Source organism: Nipponia nippon, unplaced genomic scaffold (genome assembly GCF_047370975.1).
Source record: "Nipponia nippon isolate SJK-2023a ecotype South Korea unplaced genomic scaffold, ASM4737097v1 scaffold_18, whole genome shotgun sequence".
Taxonomy (NCBI): Eukaryota; Metazoa; Chordata; class Aves; order Pelecaniformes; family Threskiornithidae; genus Nipponia; species Nipponia nippon.
In genome coordinates this window covers 4,273,422-4,289,954 of record NW_028262334.1, presented here as the reverse complement: position 1 = coordinate 4,289,954, position 16,533 = coordinate 4,273,422, and the positions used below count along the sequence as shown (strand labels likewise).

General features: G+C 42.1%; 1 protein-coding gene across 1 annotated transcript in view; it reads right to left on the bottom strand.

Moving 5' to 3' along the window:
• Positions 1–134: 134 nt before the first annotated feature.
• DNAH10 (dynein axonemal heavy chain 10) overlaps positions 135–16,533 on the bottom strand; it is a 57,571-nt gene continuing 41,172 nt past the window's right edge. Inside the window, exons 58-79 of the mRNA XM_087754997.1 lie at positions 15,827–16,008; positions 14,929–15,065; positions 13,844–14,061; positions 13,240–13,461; positions 12,483–12,630; positions 11,672–11,951; positions 11,079–11,308; positions 10,102–10,375; positions 9,563–9,667; positions 8,897–9,051; positions 7,974–8,128; positions 7,551–7,734; positions 6,883–7,083; positions 5,474–5,683; positions 4,997–5,092; positions 4,113–4,284; positions 3,478–3,609; positions 2,794–3,005; positions 2,542–2,709; positions 2,100–2,280; positions 869–1,014; positions 135–413 (exon numbers count right to left, since the gene is read on the bottom strand). Coding sequence (XP_087611123.1) covers positions 267–413; positions 869–1,014; positions 2,100–2,280; positions 2,542–2,709; positions 2,794–3,005; positions 3,478–3,609; positions 4,113–4,284; positions 4,997–5,092; positions 5,474–5,683; positions 6,883–7,083; positions 7,551–7,734; positions 7,974–8,128; positions 8,897–9,051; positions 9,563–9,667; positions 10,102–10,375; positions 11,079–11,308; positions 11,672–11,951; positions 12,483–12,630; positions 13,240–13,461; positions 13,844–14,061; positions 14,929–15,065; positions 15,827–16,008 — 3,955 coding nt within the window. The 3' untranslated portion in view covers positions 135–266. The remainder of the gene's footprint in view (positions 414–868; positions 1,015–2,099; positions 2,281–2,541; positions 2,710–2,793; positions 3,006–3,477; positions 3,610–4,112; positions 4,285–4,996; positions 5,093–5,473; positions 5,684–6,882; positions 7,084–7,550; positions 7,735–7,973; positions 8,129–8,896; positions 9,052–9,562; positions 9,668–10,101; positions 10,376–11,078; positions 11,309–11,671; positions 11,952–12,482; positions 12,631–13,239; positions 13,462–13,843; positions 14,062–14,928; positions 15,066–15,826; positions 16,009–16,533) is intronic.

Sequence of the window (16,533 nt, the reverse complement as noted above, 5' to 3'; positions counted from 1 at the left end):
AGGCAAACCTTAGTCTTTGTGTGTGTGAGACTGACTTACTGCCTCTCTCCTGTACATAGACCAGCGGGGAGCCTTTCTAAAAGGAAATGCAAATCATGAAAAACACTTTTCTCTTCAAATGTGTTTATTGATAGCACTAGCTTGGTTCTAGCATACTACTTTAAGTCGGGTGTGCCTAAGTGACCACTACCCCACCCGTGGTGTCAATCTTTGCCTAGTTTAAGGGTTGGACTCTGTGGGGAAAACGGAGTGCCAGCTTCAGAGGGTCAGTCTGCGTTCAGGGTGAGACAGACGCCTTGAAGGACCCAATGGGAAATGTGCTTTGTAGTGTAAAGATCAGCTTCAAAAACAAGGCCAACACCCATCGCGTTCCTTCTCAGGGAGGTCGTGTACACTGGCGTCCGGAGGGTATTCTAAAGGAACGGGGAGGAAAGCAGGACAGGGAGTAGTACTTGAAGTACTGCGGGAAACTGGAAACAAGAAGGGCCTCTAGGAGAGGTGACTGTCTTCAGAAATTCACTTTTTTTGTTGCAAGTCTTAGATAACTGATGCCCAGAAAATGTAAACATCGCCTATGTCATTAACTGGTAACTGGAAATAATGAAAAGCAGTGGGACTAAATGAGTGTCCCATACTGCCCGAATGGAAAAGAGGCAGCAAATGTATTAACAACCCCCTCGAGCATAACCCCTAGAAAAGAAAAACGTTAATGATGGCTCACGTAAGATCTGTTAAACTGCATAGGTTATATACGTGTGGTAACAATAAAATCCTGCTGCTTGTGCTAAGAGAGGAGGGACTACGAGCTACTGAGATGTGAAAGCAGAAGGACATTCATAAGCTAACTGTGTCGCCGCAGGAGCCGTACCTGGAGCTTGAGCCTGTGGGCTTCAGTGGGGATTATCTTCAGAATGGGTAACTCCACCACCAGGACTCCGGGCTTGCTTTTGGTGAGGCAGCTGTGCTCTGTGTCCCAGTCTGCTCCTTCCAGAAACAGCCCAGAAACAAAGCAGCCTGGACGGGCAGAGAATGCAACATCTCGTGTGAATCCAGCTACTAAAAAATCAGTTTAAAAGAGAGCCGTTGTTCCTGCGATAGCTGACCCTGGCACTTACAGTCGTGACAGAACTCGCTCCCATTCAAACTGCAGCTACGCAGAGGTGTATTTATGCGGTGCTCGTTTTTATAATACAACTGTCACCTACCATGTTTAAAAAATGTTTTGCAACTTAGAATTGCCTCAGTTGCACTACATATGATAGACATTATTAGGAATAAGTAAGTACTGATTTGCTTGCAGTTTTCTTCCCCACAGTAGGTGCCATCCTCCGATGACCTGCCCAAGTAATGGCCGAGTTATGAGAGCTTTTTAACCCCTGCGGGACTGCTCATTAGATCGTTCTGACAGAAGGTGAAGGGCTGGGATAGAGTCGTTCCGTACAAACACCAAGCATTTTGATGAAATGGTAGTAAATAAAGAATAGTCTAGGTAAGCCCTTGAGGTGGCTTTTGTTTTTAACTGAAAGTTATATTTAGCAAAAACAATCAGATTTGTCTTTTTCCTCCTATGTTCCCAATCAGGTCTGGTACTCAGAAGTGTTGCTTTGCTCTCCCCTTTACCCAGAGTTTGTTATATTTAGTAATCAGAGCATTGCTAGTCATAGAAATTTCATAAAGATATATTTACACAATAAATCATACAGAGTTGTATTTACTTTTTGTTTAAATATGTTTCAGTATATTATTTGTGGTGTAAATAGGTCTTTATAAACCTGCTAGGACTGGTAATGTTCCAGCCATTAAGAAAAAAGGAGAGAGCGAGCGTGCAAGGGAGAGGTGCAAGTTCAAACACGCGTGCGGGTGGAAGAGCTGAAGAACGAAGACGATGATTGCGTTTGCAGGGGCTCAGCAGGAAAGCAGAAACCAGAACCCAGCCACTGCCCAGCTTGAAATCAGGTGGACTGTGAAACGCATCACCAAGGGTATCGTCTGCGGAGGTACAACCTAAGTGAGGGACTCAGCATGGCAGGCCACTTCCCTCTCTCGCTCACCAATTAACTACTTTACTATTTTTGCCAAATCATCATAAAAACACCTACCTTGAGTAGACCCTTCAGTGATGTCCTCTGCAGTCCTGTAGGTGGTTACCTCTGTGCAGAGGGTGGAGTGATCCAGGGGCCACTTGTTTTTCCTGCAGGTGGCTTGCACAAGAGCCGTCAGGTAGGATTCTGGGACGTGCAGGCCTGAGAGCCACATCACCTTTGGCTCACGCTCGCTAACCTGCAAGCAGAGGACAAGCTGCAGCCCTGGTTCTCCCACCGCAGCCGGTGCTGGGCCCAGAGGCCAACGCTCTCGCAGACGAGCCAGTGGCTGGTCTGGCTTGCATCCACAGTTGTGCAATGATGCGTTATCGTTCTAGGTGGTGACTGGCATTAGTTCAAGTAACTTGTCTAAAGCAGTGTGTGTTCACTGACTTCTGCACCACTTTACATAGCATATCATGCCGATTAACAAAACAAAAAGCTTTCTGGAGGCACTCACCCAGCTGGTGTACTGGTTATACCGAGCTCTGAAGAAAATAATCCAATTTCCAAGTGTTTTGAGTGTATCGGGGGCTAGCCGCCGCCAGATTCCAGGAATCTGTCCATTAAAGAGAGCCCGAGCCACATCATCCAGTTCGCTGCTCATTCCCACTTCCCCAGCCAAGGCCTGGAAAGAGGGTGAGAGTCTGAGTGCCAGCCTGACTGATTTCCTCCCGTCACTGAGAGCAGCAGCAGCTGTGTCCTTACTTACACGTTGCAGTTCAGCCAATGACTTTGCCATTCGAATGATCAGCTTATTAAAACGTTCCAGTTCCTGCAACAGCACCACAGTCGTAGGGGATATCTCTGGTCCAAAACCTTTCCGTATCTGGTCAAGATCGAATACTTGCGGTATTTTGTTCTCTATATCCTTAGCAACATTTGCAATATATTCATCTCGCCTGATTCCTGTACGAGTTTCACCTGAAAGAAAAATGGTTTAGTGAGACTAAACCTGCACAGGTTACCCCTTCTATTATTAATTCTGTAAGAGAACTTTGAGAGCTGACTCACCTTTTGGCATCAAAGCCCCCACCCTCTGCAGCACGGACATTTGCACCAGAAGGCTTCCTGCCTGCCTCAAACTGTGCCTCTGGGCACTGACCCGCTTCCATGCTGGCAGGGCCAAGCCGTTCAGCTGCTTCACTCACCTCCCAGTCCCCTGTTTCGCTGGCTCTGCTCCCCAAAGCCGTGACGCAATCCCGCCGTGCCCCCTGGCATCACGCACCGCCCCATGCAGGGCACGGGCAGCGCGAGGGGCCGCGGCGTCGGTGCCGGGACCCAGGCACCCCAAGGCAGGCTGCGGCGTGGCTGGTATCGCAACCCCCGTGGCAAGGAGCTCGCCACCTCGTTATTTCTTACTGACAAAAACAATTCCAAGTCATGGCGAACGTACCTGTTTGAGGCTGCAGCTCAAGGAGATGAGACCATATATCACGAACTGCTTGCGTGTAATACCCAATCTCAGCATTTGCGTGAAGACCAAATACCTCTGGGGTATTAGCAAGCGGCAGAGATTCTATCGCCTCTGCAATACAAAAACACGCTTCCTAAAGATGCGATATTTTAAACCACAGCTACCAGGCAAAAAAAGAATACTGCAGAGCATTCCATGAGCGATTTTTTGTTGTTGCTCTGCTTGAAAAAAATCAAATGCTATAGCTGGTATTGAAGCATTGCATGGATCGACTAAACGTTTTCAAGTATAAAATGCACAGACACGCATACTCACCCCCATGGAAATGTATCACTTAATAATAAAAAAATCAACATCCTGTTTACCTGGGGATTATATTTTTTTTTAAAGAAATGAGGTGCTGGCTGGTAAACTCGCATTACAAAGGGCTGCCCATATAAAGCAAGAACAGTGTCATCAGCGGATTACAACATGGCGATACATACACACGCAATGCCTGAAGTTCCTTTCAACTTCTCATATCCAGCAATGGACATACGGAGAAAGAATGTATACTGTAAGTAGACTTTTTTTTTTTTAATGCTAACTTATGTGGCAGGAAAAGCATTTCTTACCAACAAAGTCATCTTTTACAGTCCCTTGCGGAATTTTATAATCAACCTTGTCGTTTTTATAAAAATGAAACACTTGGAATGTGTCAAATATGAAATCACCAAGGTACTCATCCATATAGACGGTCAGAATGCGACGATCGAAGCTATCAATTGCGCGCCCACCGTACATGACCTAGAAATTAGTTACATCAATATTAATGCACTGGCTTTTGGGGCAGCGAATACAGTTAAAAAATCACCGAAAGGTCCAAAACACTCTTTGCTTTTGCAGTGACCGCACGGTAAAACGCTGTCTCCCTTAAGGGCTACCAAGTACATCTTCTCTAGCACCCTCTCGAGGGGCAAGCAGCAGGAAGTACTTGGCCTTCGTCTGGAGACAGCTGCTCTGGGCACTCCGAGTAACCAGTCTTGGGGATTTACGTGCAGCGGTACCTTCCGTAGGTGGTTAAGTGCTGCGAAATAGCAGCTTCCTGCCGGATTTCATGTCACAGCAGCAACATTGAACTGCCCAGCTACTCCACAGCACATATCCCATACAGCGCTGCAAGAGCTTTAGAAATATCTGTACAGCTCTCACATCCGTAATACTCCCCCGTACCAATAATACTGCTCAGTACCTTTCATCAGAGGATCCCAAGGGCTCTCTTACTCAAAATTAATTAAGCGCCGTAACTCCCCTGTTGTGCAGTTACACACAATGGCCCTATTTCATTGAGACAATGAGATTAAAGTGACTTGCTCAGGGCTACACAGGAGTTTCAAGACTGCCCAGGAGAGATTCGCAGCCAGCTTCACTTGATGACACAGCCCATGCAGAAAGGAAGCTTCATTTATCTGGATTCTTTTACCATCAAGTGTTCCTTAGTGACATTGTAGGCACTCACCTCACCAATAAGATACTTGAGACTGCTCCAGGGGATTTTATCATCGTTTTGTTGGAAAGCTTTTGTCAAGTATGTGTTAAGAATTTCCATGCAGACCTAATAAAGTTGTTGGAACACGTGAGATAAGAAGATTCATAAATCAGCTATACATATCCGTAGATTTTATTTAACACAGTTCTTGTTTGAAAACTAACAATCATTTCTTTCTCAAATAATTAAAAAGTTAAGTATAAATCCTCTTAAGAAAATAAACCCATGAGAGAGGCGATGTAAACATGAAGGACTGGGAATCTGATTAATTTTTAGTGGCCAAAATTGACATTATAGAAGATCGGGAGTCTACATGAGTCCACAGCAGCAGAAAAAAATGAGGCAAAATGTTATTGTGAGAAAGGATTAAAGCTGGATAGATTATAAATTTTCAAAAGTCATCTGAGCAACTCAAGAATATAAGAGCCGTTGTAATTATTTTCTTACCTGGAAATCAGATTCATTAAAATCATAGGGTACGTTCCAGCCAGCCTTCCCAAACTTCCTTCTCTCCTGAACCACAGCATGGAAAAATGCCAAGACGTAGACTAAGGGTTTAAAGGCAGGATGTGGGCACTGCTCTAAGGCTTCTTGGGGAATTTTGAAGTAGGTGGCTCTCATATTCAGCTTCAGACCATTAGGTGGCTCTGTCACAACCTATCAAAAGAATTAGGGAAGCCATCAATTACTGGTTAGCCTCAGGAAAATAAGCTGTGAATATATCACGCTCTTTAAGTAAGCTATACAATGCACGCTTAAAAATTTTTAACAGCTTTCCAAATTCATATCAATATAGAATTTTTTCTTAAGTAAAGACATGAAACAGACCTTTTAAGTTTATCAAGGCAAACACGCATATGTAAAGAGAAATTTGATATTATTTTAGAAATAGTCATATTATTGGAAAGACATTAATATTTATCATACTTGAAGATCTAATGTACTGAAATATTGCCAGTACTTTACATGTTTTGGTGTGTCCTACATATCACCGCAGTAAGATGGCTTAACAGTCTTTAATATGGCTTTACTGATGATCAAACTGAGGCAGAACCAGCTTCCCGGCAGCTTTTTCAAAGTGCTATAAAATCTTTGTTCTCACTGCTCACGGCTAGACCTAGAAAGTGCCTATTTGCAGTCTTTTAAAGATACATTCGCGCTCACTTCTCCCCACTACAGCACTAAGGCCTGCTGGAGGTGAATACTCCAGAGCTGTCACTGGTAAACGGAGTAGAGCACATACTGGGCGGATCTGTCATGCCACTGCTTTCAAATCTGTGAAATAAAATGATTATGTTTACAGGACTGGTTCACCACAACAGAAGTAAAGCAGCCACAGAAGAGAACATTAGGACAGCATCATGGCTTGTGCCTTCGAAATAATCAGCTCAGCTTGCTGATAAATGCTGCAGCCTGAAGTAGCAGCTGGAAACCATTATCCTATTAGAACGTCTGCTCCACTGGCACTATTGCCAGGGTAGACAGAGACCTCAGTTCTGCACTTCAGCATCAGGACTGACAGGACTATTTCTGTCTCTCCGGATATTCCTCACTTGTGGCAGCATTTGAATCTAAAGAGCATTTGTCACATTTCCAGGTTTACTCACAAACCTCTACTCCGAAATAACTGCTTCAGAAAAAAACCTGCTGAACAGCTTTCACCCAAAGGAAAAAAGCACCATAAGATAAACAGGATGATGAAAAAAGGGTTTGGCTTATAAAGACAAAAAGCTAGTAGATGCAGCCCTAGTCAACATGCTGCATTCAGGTCGTGCTCCTCCCAAAGCCAGTCTGTTTTGCTGAAGAAGACTGGCAGGACATGCCCTCCTGACTGGGGTTTCCCCACTGCACAGTACCTTTAAGGACTTCTGCAGTATTCCAATCGGGAAGCCCTTGGTCGGGTCAGTAGTCAGCCAGAGGCGAAAGTCTGGGTGAGGCTTCGTAATTTTCTCCAGGGCCTTTTCCAGATTGATAAGCCACCTCACCAAAAGGTGACAGTTCTGCAACATTAGCCACTCTCCACGAACCACCACATTCTCCAGCATCTGCAAAGCAATCTTAAGAGAGGGAAAGAACCGTCTGTGAGTAACTCTCCCTTTATCCTGTAAGCAAACTGACTCTGATGGGTTAGTGCAATGGATTTCTTCCTGCTAGCAAGCACGCTCAGCCTTTTAGTTAGTTTTAGTAGACTTAGCAGAATGCTCCTTGCTGAGAACAGACCTTTTCCAATACCACAAGTTGCTCTGAGATGCTTTTTTTATTTCATTAATTCCTTTTGAAATTAAAAGTCACGCAGAGCACTGAAGTATTTCAAAACAGTACAGGACTGTGCATGGCCCAGAAGAGGGTGAAGATCAGAGTCTAGGAAGTGGTAGTCTAAATGAATCTAACAGGAGTTCTCCCACTGCCCGACTTCACAGCTAATTCAGTCAGCTGCTAAGCTTTGGACAACCCTGCCTTAGTGTCCGTAACAGAAATCTAACTTGCTGCACACAGCACGTCCCTGCCCTCCCACCAAAGTTACCTTTTCTTGGCCTTGTCCCATGGCTAGGAACTTGAGTCTATCCCCTCCAAAGCCTGTCCTCTCGGCCAGTTTCATGAGGTCACTGACAGGATCAGAGCCAGGACTTAAGATAAAAACAACTGGTGAGTAAGGACTGCTCTGCTCAAAGATAGCTTCAAAGCTGATCACAGGGGGCTGCACGTACCTGGTAGGAAAAGAAGCACAATAAACTGCTAATTTACACGAGAGCAGTCATCTTGTGTAAAAGATGACTTTTACACAAACATCAAAGCTCATTGCAGACTGCACATGGAAATGATACAGAGGCAAATCACGCTCTTTTTTTTAGCCAAATTACAAAGTCATTTACATAGTTGTTTGCAGCTCCAGTTCTGTGTGAAATACCTGAATGGTGTGATTTGGATTTGAAGGAGAGTGACTTACTTCTCACTCATTGTCAGAGTAATGTAGTCCATCACTGCCCGATACAGCCGGTCCACCCGGAAACACCGTAAAAGCAGGAGCTTCTGAAAGTTTGTGAGATTGTTCTGGTACTGCATGGGGAATGGCACCTGTTCCAGAGCATCTGTATCATACCACTGGCAAGAAAAGATGGGAGACAAAGCAAATGGATCAAACAGCTCTAACAATGAAATTACTAAGAAAGCAGACAAAAGCTATTTGATTAACGAGGGGCCACGAGACACAAGGAGAACAAAGAAGAAAGTCAATCCACTGCAAAGGAATATTAAAAGATTAAGTGAATGTAAAAAATTCAACTTTTTCAGTGTAAAGTATTGAAGTCCAGAAACACATTTGTACTTTTCATTTTATGTCAAGTAATTCTCTTACGATACAGAAAATAGCATCTCAAGCAAAAAGTATTAACAGCTTGCTCACAGAAAGACTTCTTATAAAGCAAGAAGACATGGAATGAAACTAAAGGCAGAACAAAGGAAAGTCTGTGTTTGTAACTCGCCTATAGAACTCACTGCCACAAGAAGATCAAAGTACAATTTAGCAGTAGAAAAAGAACAGTGAAATGCTGACTGTTGAAATCAACAGCAAAAATTCCACTGACTTCAACAGGGCAAATAATTCATCTAAAGCATTTGACTGGAAAATAAAAAAATCTACGGTATACCAGGGAAGACTTTTTTGGTTTGTTTTTTAAATAATAAGAGCCCTAATTCTTCTGGAAATAAACCCATCACTAACTGAGGTCAAGAAGCAAAGCAAGGTCTTGACAGAAAAAGCTAGTGGTGACATGCCTCCTGCCGAGTGCTATGGCACATTGCATCATACTTGAACATTTAATACCAGAAGAAAAACAAGGAGAGAGAACAGGATTGCAGAAAAGCACGTACATTTTTCCATACATCTGGATTTTTTTCCACATCATCTGGAAGAGATTCAAATTTCTCAGGAAATAGTTCAGACAAGCGAATTAGGTCTTCCCAGCCTTGATCTGGAAGCCAAGCATACGGTTTCTTTCGTGCACTCTTCTCCAGGGAAATATTGCCTAGTCACATTCAGAAACCAGAGTGAATGTCCGTGTCATAAATTCCCCAATACATGACCACACATACAGTCCCACTGCACAGAGAAACCAATTGGAAATTTGTTTCTGAAAGCACTGCAAAATTAAACTGGCCTGCTGAAGAAAAGATGGCATTTTACAAGTGCTTGCAAAAGCCAGAGTTGTATCTTTGCAACCATTTCTAACATTATTCATACCTAGTCAGAAAATAACTAAAGATTATTTTCTCAGGTAACATCCTAACAATTAGCTAATGTGAGATTTGTCAACAGCTGCAGAGAAAGATTAGCCTCTTCACTGTTTAACAAAGTGAAAGAAATAGAAATAGCAGAATCCACAATTTGTGTAAACCAACATAGTTCAGCTGTCCTCAGTGGTTTCTCCAGGTGCTAGCTCTTAGAGCAACTCATATCTAGTCAGAAATCTGTCTTTGAAAGATCTCTTAGATATTGCTACATACAGCTATATATTTATATACAAATATTCACTTTACCTTTTAAAAAGAACTCAAGTTCTTCTTGTGGAACTCTGCCATCAGCTTGTTCTATCCTGACAGTCATATTAAAGGAGAATAGTAACTTGTGCTTCTCAAACAAGCCTACATTAAAAGGACAATATTTTCAAAAATCAGCTGCTAAAATGTGTGGAACTAGAGCAACCTTTAAATCCATATCCTGCATCTGGACACCGCACAAAGATCAGGGTGATCAAAGATGGGGCTTTGGATCAGGCTTACAGAGTCAAAGCAGCGTCTGTAAGCTACATCCAGGGATGTGAGATCCATAGCTGCGATTCACCATTTGTAACTGTATTAAGAAAAGCATTTCTTTAAAAGTTACGTTGGTAATATGCATAGTTTCTTCAAACAGAAATAGCGGGGAGTAAAGTGTAAACCAGGGCCAATGCTGAGAACTGAACATTAGTGAACTCACTGTTCGGTAACTTGCCTCTCTAATGTAACCCAACTGAAGGCATGGCTTTTATCAAGCATTTGCACAACACAGCGTCAGCCCATCACTAAATCACACTAACCTGTGCAGCCGTAGTTATAGGTGTTGAAAGTCAATGTATCCATGATGTTTTTTAACCTCTTCAGAAGAATAGGACTGGGCATGGATTTCCGAAGAGAGAGTCCAAAAACCTCTAAGAAGGAGACCAGTGAGTACTGATACATGATGTTGACAAATGCCATTTCAGACAAAACGGAGAATAAAATGGCCCCCCTCCTGGCAGCTGGTCTGTAGCCATCTCGAAGACGATCGATATCCACCGCTGTCGTCTCAGCCAGATTCAGTTTTTCAATTACCTAGCCATACATTGATTTTATACACATTTAATTACTGCGCTGATCCATATGTATATTATATCACAGTAAGCAGAGCTATTCAGTGCCTATGTTGACTATATAGGGAATCTGGGCAGGTAACCCTAAAGAAGTAGTATGAATTGTAAAAATCAAAAGTTTAATAAAATTAATCCCACCCTGTATATTTATGAAAAGTAAAGGCAAAGATTTACACAGAATCATGGAAATAATGTGGGAAAGGCCATCTGGGGATCTTTAGTTCAACTTTCTGACCAAAGCTGGACTATGACCACCACTAGAACAGGTCAGCTGTGGCTTTCCCAACTACAGCCTGAAAACCTCCAAGGATGGAGATTCTACAACCTCTCTGAGTAACAAATATCTTAATTTTTCATTTCAGATCTGATACAATACAAGACAAAGGTTGTTTCAGAGCTTAAAGAAATATATCGTACACTCTTTGCTTTAGAACTGTAAACAACCATTACTTCAGTCCTGATAAGGACTTTCCTGAAGATATGATTTGGTTCTCTGATGCCATAAAATACTGCCCAATACTGAAAGATGCAACATACTCATGAGAAAACTCTCCATTTCCTTTCAAACTAATTCCTAGCTTCAAGGGTGAAAGATGAAGCACAATAAAAAAGGAAAGGTGATGTTCTATTAGTAGATATCCTTCCAAAAAGCCCAGAGCCCGTACCTCAGTAGCTTTGGATTTTGTCTCTTCCAAGGTTTGCACCAAGTCCAAGTTGTCCAACATGTTTCCTGTGGAAGATGTCAGTTCCCGAAGAAGAGAGTCTTCCAGGTCTTTCAGCAAGTTTTTGTTGTCACTTGTCTCCTGGATGAGATGTTCTCTCTGTTCTTCCAATTCCCTTCTTTCAAAACCCGTAATGACGCTAAGCAACTGATCCTCTAGGCCCTTTAGTGTAACTACAGATACGACACATGTACACATCACACAGTCTTTTTTTAAACACAAGGAGAGCTTTTACACAACTTATTTCATCTCGATCATCTCATAAAACTACAGCGATGCAACAGAGTGACTTGGCTAATAACTCCATATCGTAATTCTACCAAAGCATCCTAACCTGACAGATGCAAGAAGAGATATTTAGCTCAGTTTCAGATTAAAAGAGAGAAGTGAGAAGAATTTTCTATTAAATCAGATGCTAAGTATAAGGGAGACTGAATTTTTTAGAGTTTCATTGCTGTTTCAGACAAACACCCCGGCCCTAAACTTGCACTACAGCGTAATCAATACTTTGTTACTAAATACACACTTTTTCTTACCTGTATAATTGATAACCATAGCTTTGCCAAACACAGAGGGAGAATACTTTGGGTTTGATAATTTGGTGTTCAGGTACAATCTAAAATTACTGTCATAGTCAACTTCTTTGTCACCCAGGACAATGAATGTTCGCCCCTGTGCAACTTTGATATTCTTCTCTAAGACATTGTCTATCACAGGATCAATGTATTCGTCAACTCCATGCAACAAGAAAGGGCTTCCGTGCTTTATGGCCAGTTCTAGTTGTTTAAGGAAATCTGGGTCATTAAAGGAAGCCATCTGCAAGAGAATAATGGGAAAGTATGAAAAGAGAACTGATATTCAATTTGCTGAATATTATTATTTTACAATAGTTGCCAGCACTAATGACTTTTGCTCTTTGTTGCTTTTTGTCTTTCCTCTTACAGATGATATAAACTGCACCGGTACAAAACAGTAAAGGTCTTAATTTTTTTTGATCACTTGAGAATAATTTCCATTTGGAGAACTATTCTTCAAAGTTCCAACTGCGCCTCTGACTGTGTTATTGTCCTATATGGAAACTCCATCCTGGAGCTGAGATAAAATACAAGCTACACCAGCTTTTTGGTTATACTATTTCTGCATGTACTAAGGCTGGCCAAGATCCCAAACAAAGCATCCGTCCCAAAGAACTGAAGGTCATGTGAACAGTGATATTCACTGCCTATTTTAGAGACACAGCAGTCAACACATTTGTCAGTACATAGTTGGTTCCCCATTCAAGGTGACAGATGCTTATGCAGCTTTTAAAACAACCAGGAAAGAGGTAAAAAGATCATTTATCTTTACCCTCAGGTTATTCTTTTTTTCTTTCTTCTTAATCCAATGTAATGCCTGTTGTTGTGGGTCAATACAGAGTGGGAAGCGGCTTGCGTATGTTGTCAGGATGCCATTCTGGACAGAGAGCTCATCCGGAGGCAATCCTTGGGAAACCCACCTGGGAACAGAATGGATCAAAGACCAGGCTGGGACAAAAACTTGATGGAAGAGCAGCACATTTCATTTGTCAGTAAAATTATGCAATTCACTGAGCACACGAGGAAACATATAGTGTATGTGATTGTGCGAATAGTGTCAAAATTCAGACTGACTCATTGTCTGAGTCATTTGTAACTACACTACTCAAAACACTGACTGTTGCATCTGGTGAGTAATCCTGCAGTAGTTGAAATATGAGCTACCTGGGCATGGGTTTAATTTCAAATTCATTGAAGTCAATGAAAAGACTCCTGCTGGGCTTTGGGTTGAACACATATTATAGATAGCTCCTTTAAAATCTCCTAAAAAGCTATTATACGTGTCTAGATTCAGTGAACGTCCCTGGACTGTAAAGTACAAGGGTTTGTTATAACAAATAGCCTCTCTTAACCAGAAGAAAAATAACATGTCTCCTTACCATCTTTGAGACATGGAAGTACAATGGGCTCTCTCTATTACGGCTGTGCACCTCCACCCACAATGCCAGTTCTATGCTACAGATTCAGATCCAGACTCTCACTTCACAATTTCACATTCAGTAGTCACTGGGTTTCTTGACTGGACATACCTGCTAACCTCCACCTCATTAGTCAGGAGGCTTTCTACCCTAAATGGCTGACTGAGAGGAATCTCTCGTGAGAGGATATCTTCTTGCCACACTTGATAGATCATTTCATTACGAAACTCCCAGTTGAATGCTCCTTCATAGCTCAGAAAGGCAGCAGAGAGTAGACAGTCTCCAAGCAACTTCACCTTTCGTATTTCATAGTCCTCTAATTCCTTTGTCCACCTGATAGAATTATAAGGGAATCCTGGGTCAGTCTGTACCAGGGAGATGGGGTTTATGTGCAGAATTTCCAGCTGCTGCTACTTTAGATGTAGGTTGAGACAGACCCCCAAATTTACAGTCAGTTGTTCTCTCACTATTATGATGGCCATGGCTATTGAGTTGATCTGAACCTTCTTTCTTTAATCTGAGTTCACCTTTTTCTTCTGCACTAAAAATTGTTATTATTTTTCAAGAGTTAATGGATATTAGCTTAGAATGGATATTAGCTCTTCTCAGAAACAAACATCACAGGAAGCGACGTTTCCAAAAATGTCTCAGTTTGATATTATCCCTGGCACATGACCCTCTGATGTCAAAAATGTCCCTCTGAATCTAGACTTACCTCTTGTTCTCAGATCTCAAGCCAAAGATGAGCCTGTCAGCAGCATCTAATCTTCTCTGCATAATCTCTGCTTCTTCTTGTAACTGTTGCTTTTCTTTTATTGCCTCTTGATATTTGTTCCCCAAAGCTTTAAGCTCATCCTGAATGGTAGCCAACTCTGCCTTTATCTTTTCCAGTTCCCGCTTACTTGAGTAATAGTTCCGTTCTAGCCTAGCCACCTACATTACATTATGAAGGAAACATAAGATTATCAGAGGAAAGACGGGCTTTGGAGAGAAGTCTTAAGTTCTCAGATTTCTTTTGGCTATTTCGTATATTTCAAAGTGTTGTGGTACAGTGTAAGCCAAAATAACTGGCACTGTTTCTCACCCACTGCTCCCCATCCCAGACATGTACATCATGGTCTGATACTGTAGTTCCCAAGCAGATAAATCTCCTAGAGTTTTGTACCTACAAGGTATATTAAAGCATGCGAGCTGTCCTGCTGACCTCCAATGTCAGCAGGACTGTCATCCCGTGACAAAAGGGGAGGTTTGTCTGCTTAAAGACCTCAAAAAAGTCTAATGAATATACTTTCTCAGTAATCAGCTGTATATAATAACTTCTTGAAGAAAGTTTCCCAGCATCATCTGTTGGGCCTTAGATTTCCTTTGGTAATACAGCTAAGTTTTCAGTCATTGTAAAAAAAGTTAATCAAAAGGTCTGTTCTTAAGGTACATGGATATTGTGTACTACTGAGCTCTGCTCTGTCCAAATGCCATGTGTTTTGAAGTCTCCTGTCAGTAGACAGCTATAAACCATGTTTTTCTAACCATGTTAGGTTACAAAATTCCAATTGAACACGTTCCTCCCTTCTCCTTCAAGCACTGGTGTGGATGGGAACCCACATCCCAGCATCATGACACAACAAACGCAGCAGGTTATAACTGAGTACCTGCCTCACTCCTACTGCAATAGCTTTCCTAAACACCTCTTTTTAAGCACTTCAAAGAGGAGAAATGGGCAGTCAATGAAGTTGCCAAGTATTATTTTTCTCATCAGGATCATGCTTCACGCTCCTCTGAGTTTGAATCCACATGCTTTACCTTTTCTCTCTTTGGCTTGACTTCTTTAACTACATCACAGTAGCTCATCACTGCTTCGACAAACTTTAACATTCCCAGTCCTGCTCTGCTAACAAGTTCCATTTCACTGAAGGTAGTGTTAAGATTCTTTAACAGACCTAAATGGGCAAACAGAAAAATATTGCGAGTTGAATTGCAGTGCAGAAATCCTCAGAGAAATAGCTTTCCCTACCAGCAATACTGAGCAATGCTGTGATAGACAATATGAAACATTTGTCAGAGTACTAAACAGATTCTGACCTTAAGATGAAGCTACTGGGTTGTAACAACGCAAGCACAACATTGCGAGTGATTTCTCAAGTTCTTTCTCCAAGAAGGGAGCACATTCCAGAGTTGTTCAGCACATCTCAGGATCATGGTTTGTTTTCTCTGCAGCAGTCAGATACAATTTTGTTCAAAGGGCCACATTCCCCTCATAAAGGAACTACTCTGGATTACACCCTCAGGAGCGTGTGCAAAGTTTGGCCCATAAGCTTTAGATATAGCTTATTTTCTTTCCACTCGGTACACATCACATTTTAATTGTGACCACATGGATGGGGTCATAATGCTACTTTCTAAGTGGCTAAAAGCAGACAACAGGCCTGCTCAGCTGTCTTGCTTGTTTCTTGCCTGTTCTAAACCAAAGTAAGACCCCAGCTAAGGTACAAACTGGATGCAACACATAGCAGAAGGTCTTTGAACTCTGAAAAATCCAGTCACCCAACAGTGCGACATCTGCAGCATTGCGGACAGTGCCATCCCTTTGCACAAAGTGAATCCCACCCTCCCAAACAATGCTGGAAGGATCGCCACTGACATGGCTAATCACATTAACAAGATCCTACGTTCATTCCAAGTATACAGATCAGTAATTTACCTCGAACAGATTTCACTTGGCTCTGAGTAATTCCATCAAAATCTATCTCCATCAGGGATCGCAGGAAATTTGCCTCAGACATCATTCCTTTGGCTGTCTTCCAGTTTAATTCTCTGTAACCTCTCATTATAAGAACACATTCCAAAACAACCTGCACCTGCTTAGGGGGTTTTGCAAAGGATCTAGAAAACAGATGAAGGAGACAGTGGAGGAGAAAAAGGAGGAGACAAAGCACATGATGCCAGACACAAGTACTTCCCATTAAGAGAGTCATTGCAATACAACAAGAGCTAGCACATAAGACATCCTACACAAAGTGAAAAAGATAATCCAGGCCAGACAATAAATTATTAACTAGTCAAAAGCTCAAAACCGATTCTTGTATTCAGACAACTTGATTAATGAAATACTAGAGGATTTCAACGGTGGAAGGCCTAAAATCCTGAGCCATGATATTCTTCCCTAAGGCAGCGAAGCGGCTGTCCATTGGGAGAATCAGTACAGGAAGAATCCAGAGATGTACTAGAGAAAGGAAACTAGACAAGTGTGGCAGGGAAGGGAGAGCCATTACTATTTTGGGGAGAGCCAAGGACTGGATGTGCTTTTATATCTATCTCCAAATACAAGATGTATTATAAAAACACAGGGAGAAATTAATTCAGCAGAGAAATACATTTTCATGCTACCAAAGCAGCCCTGAAAAATAA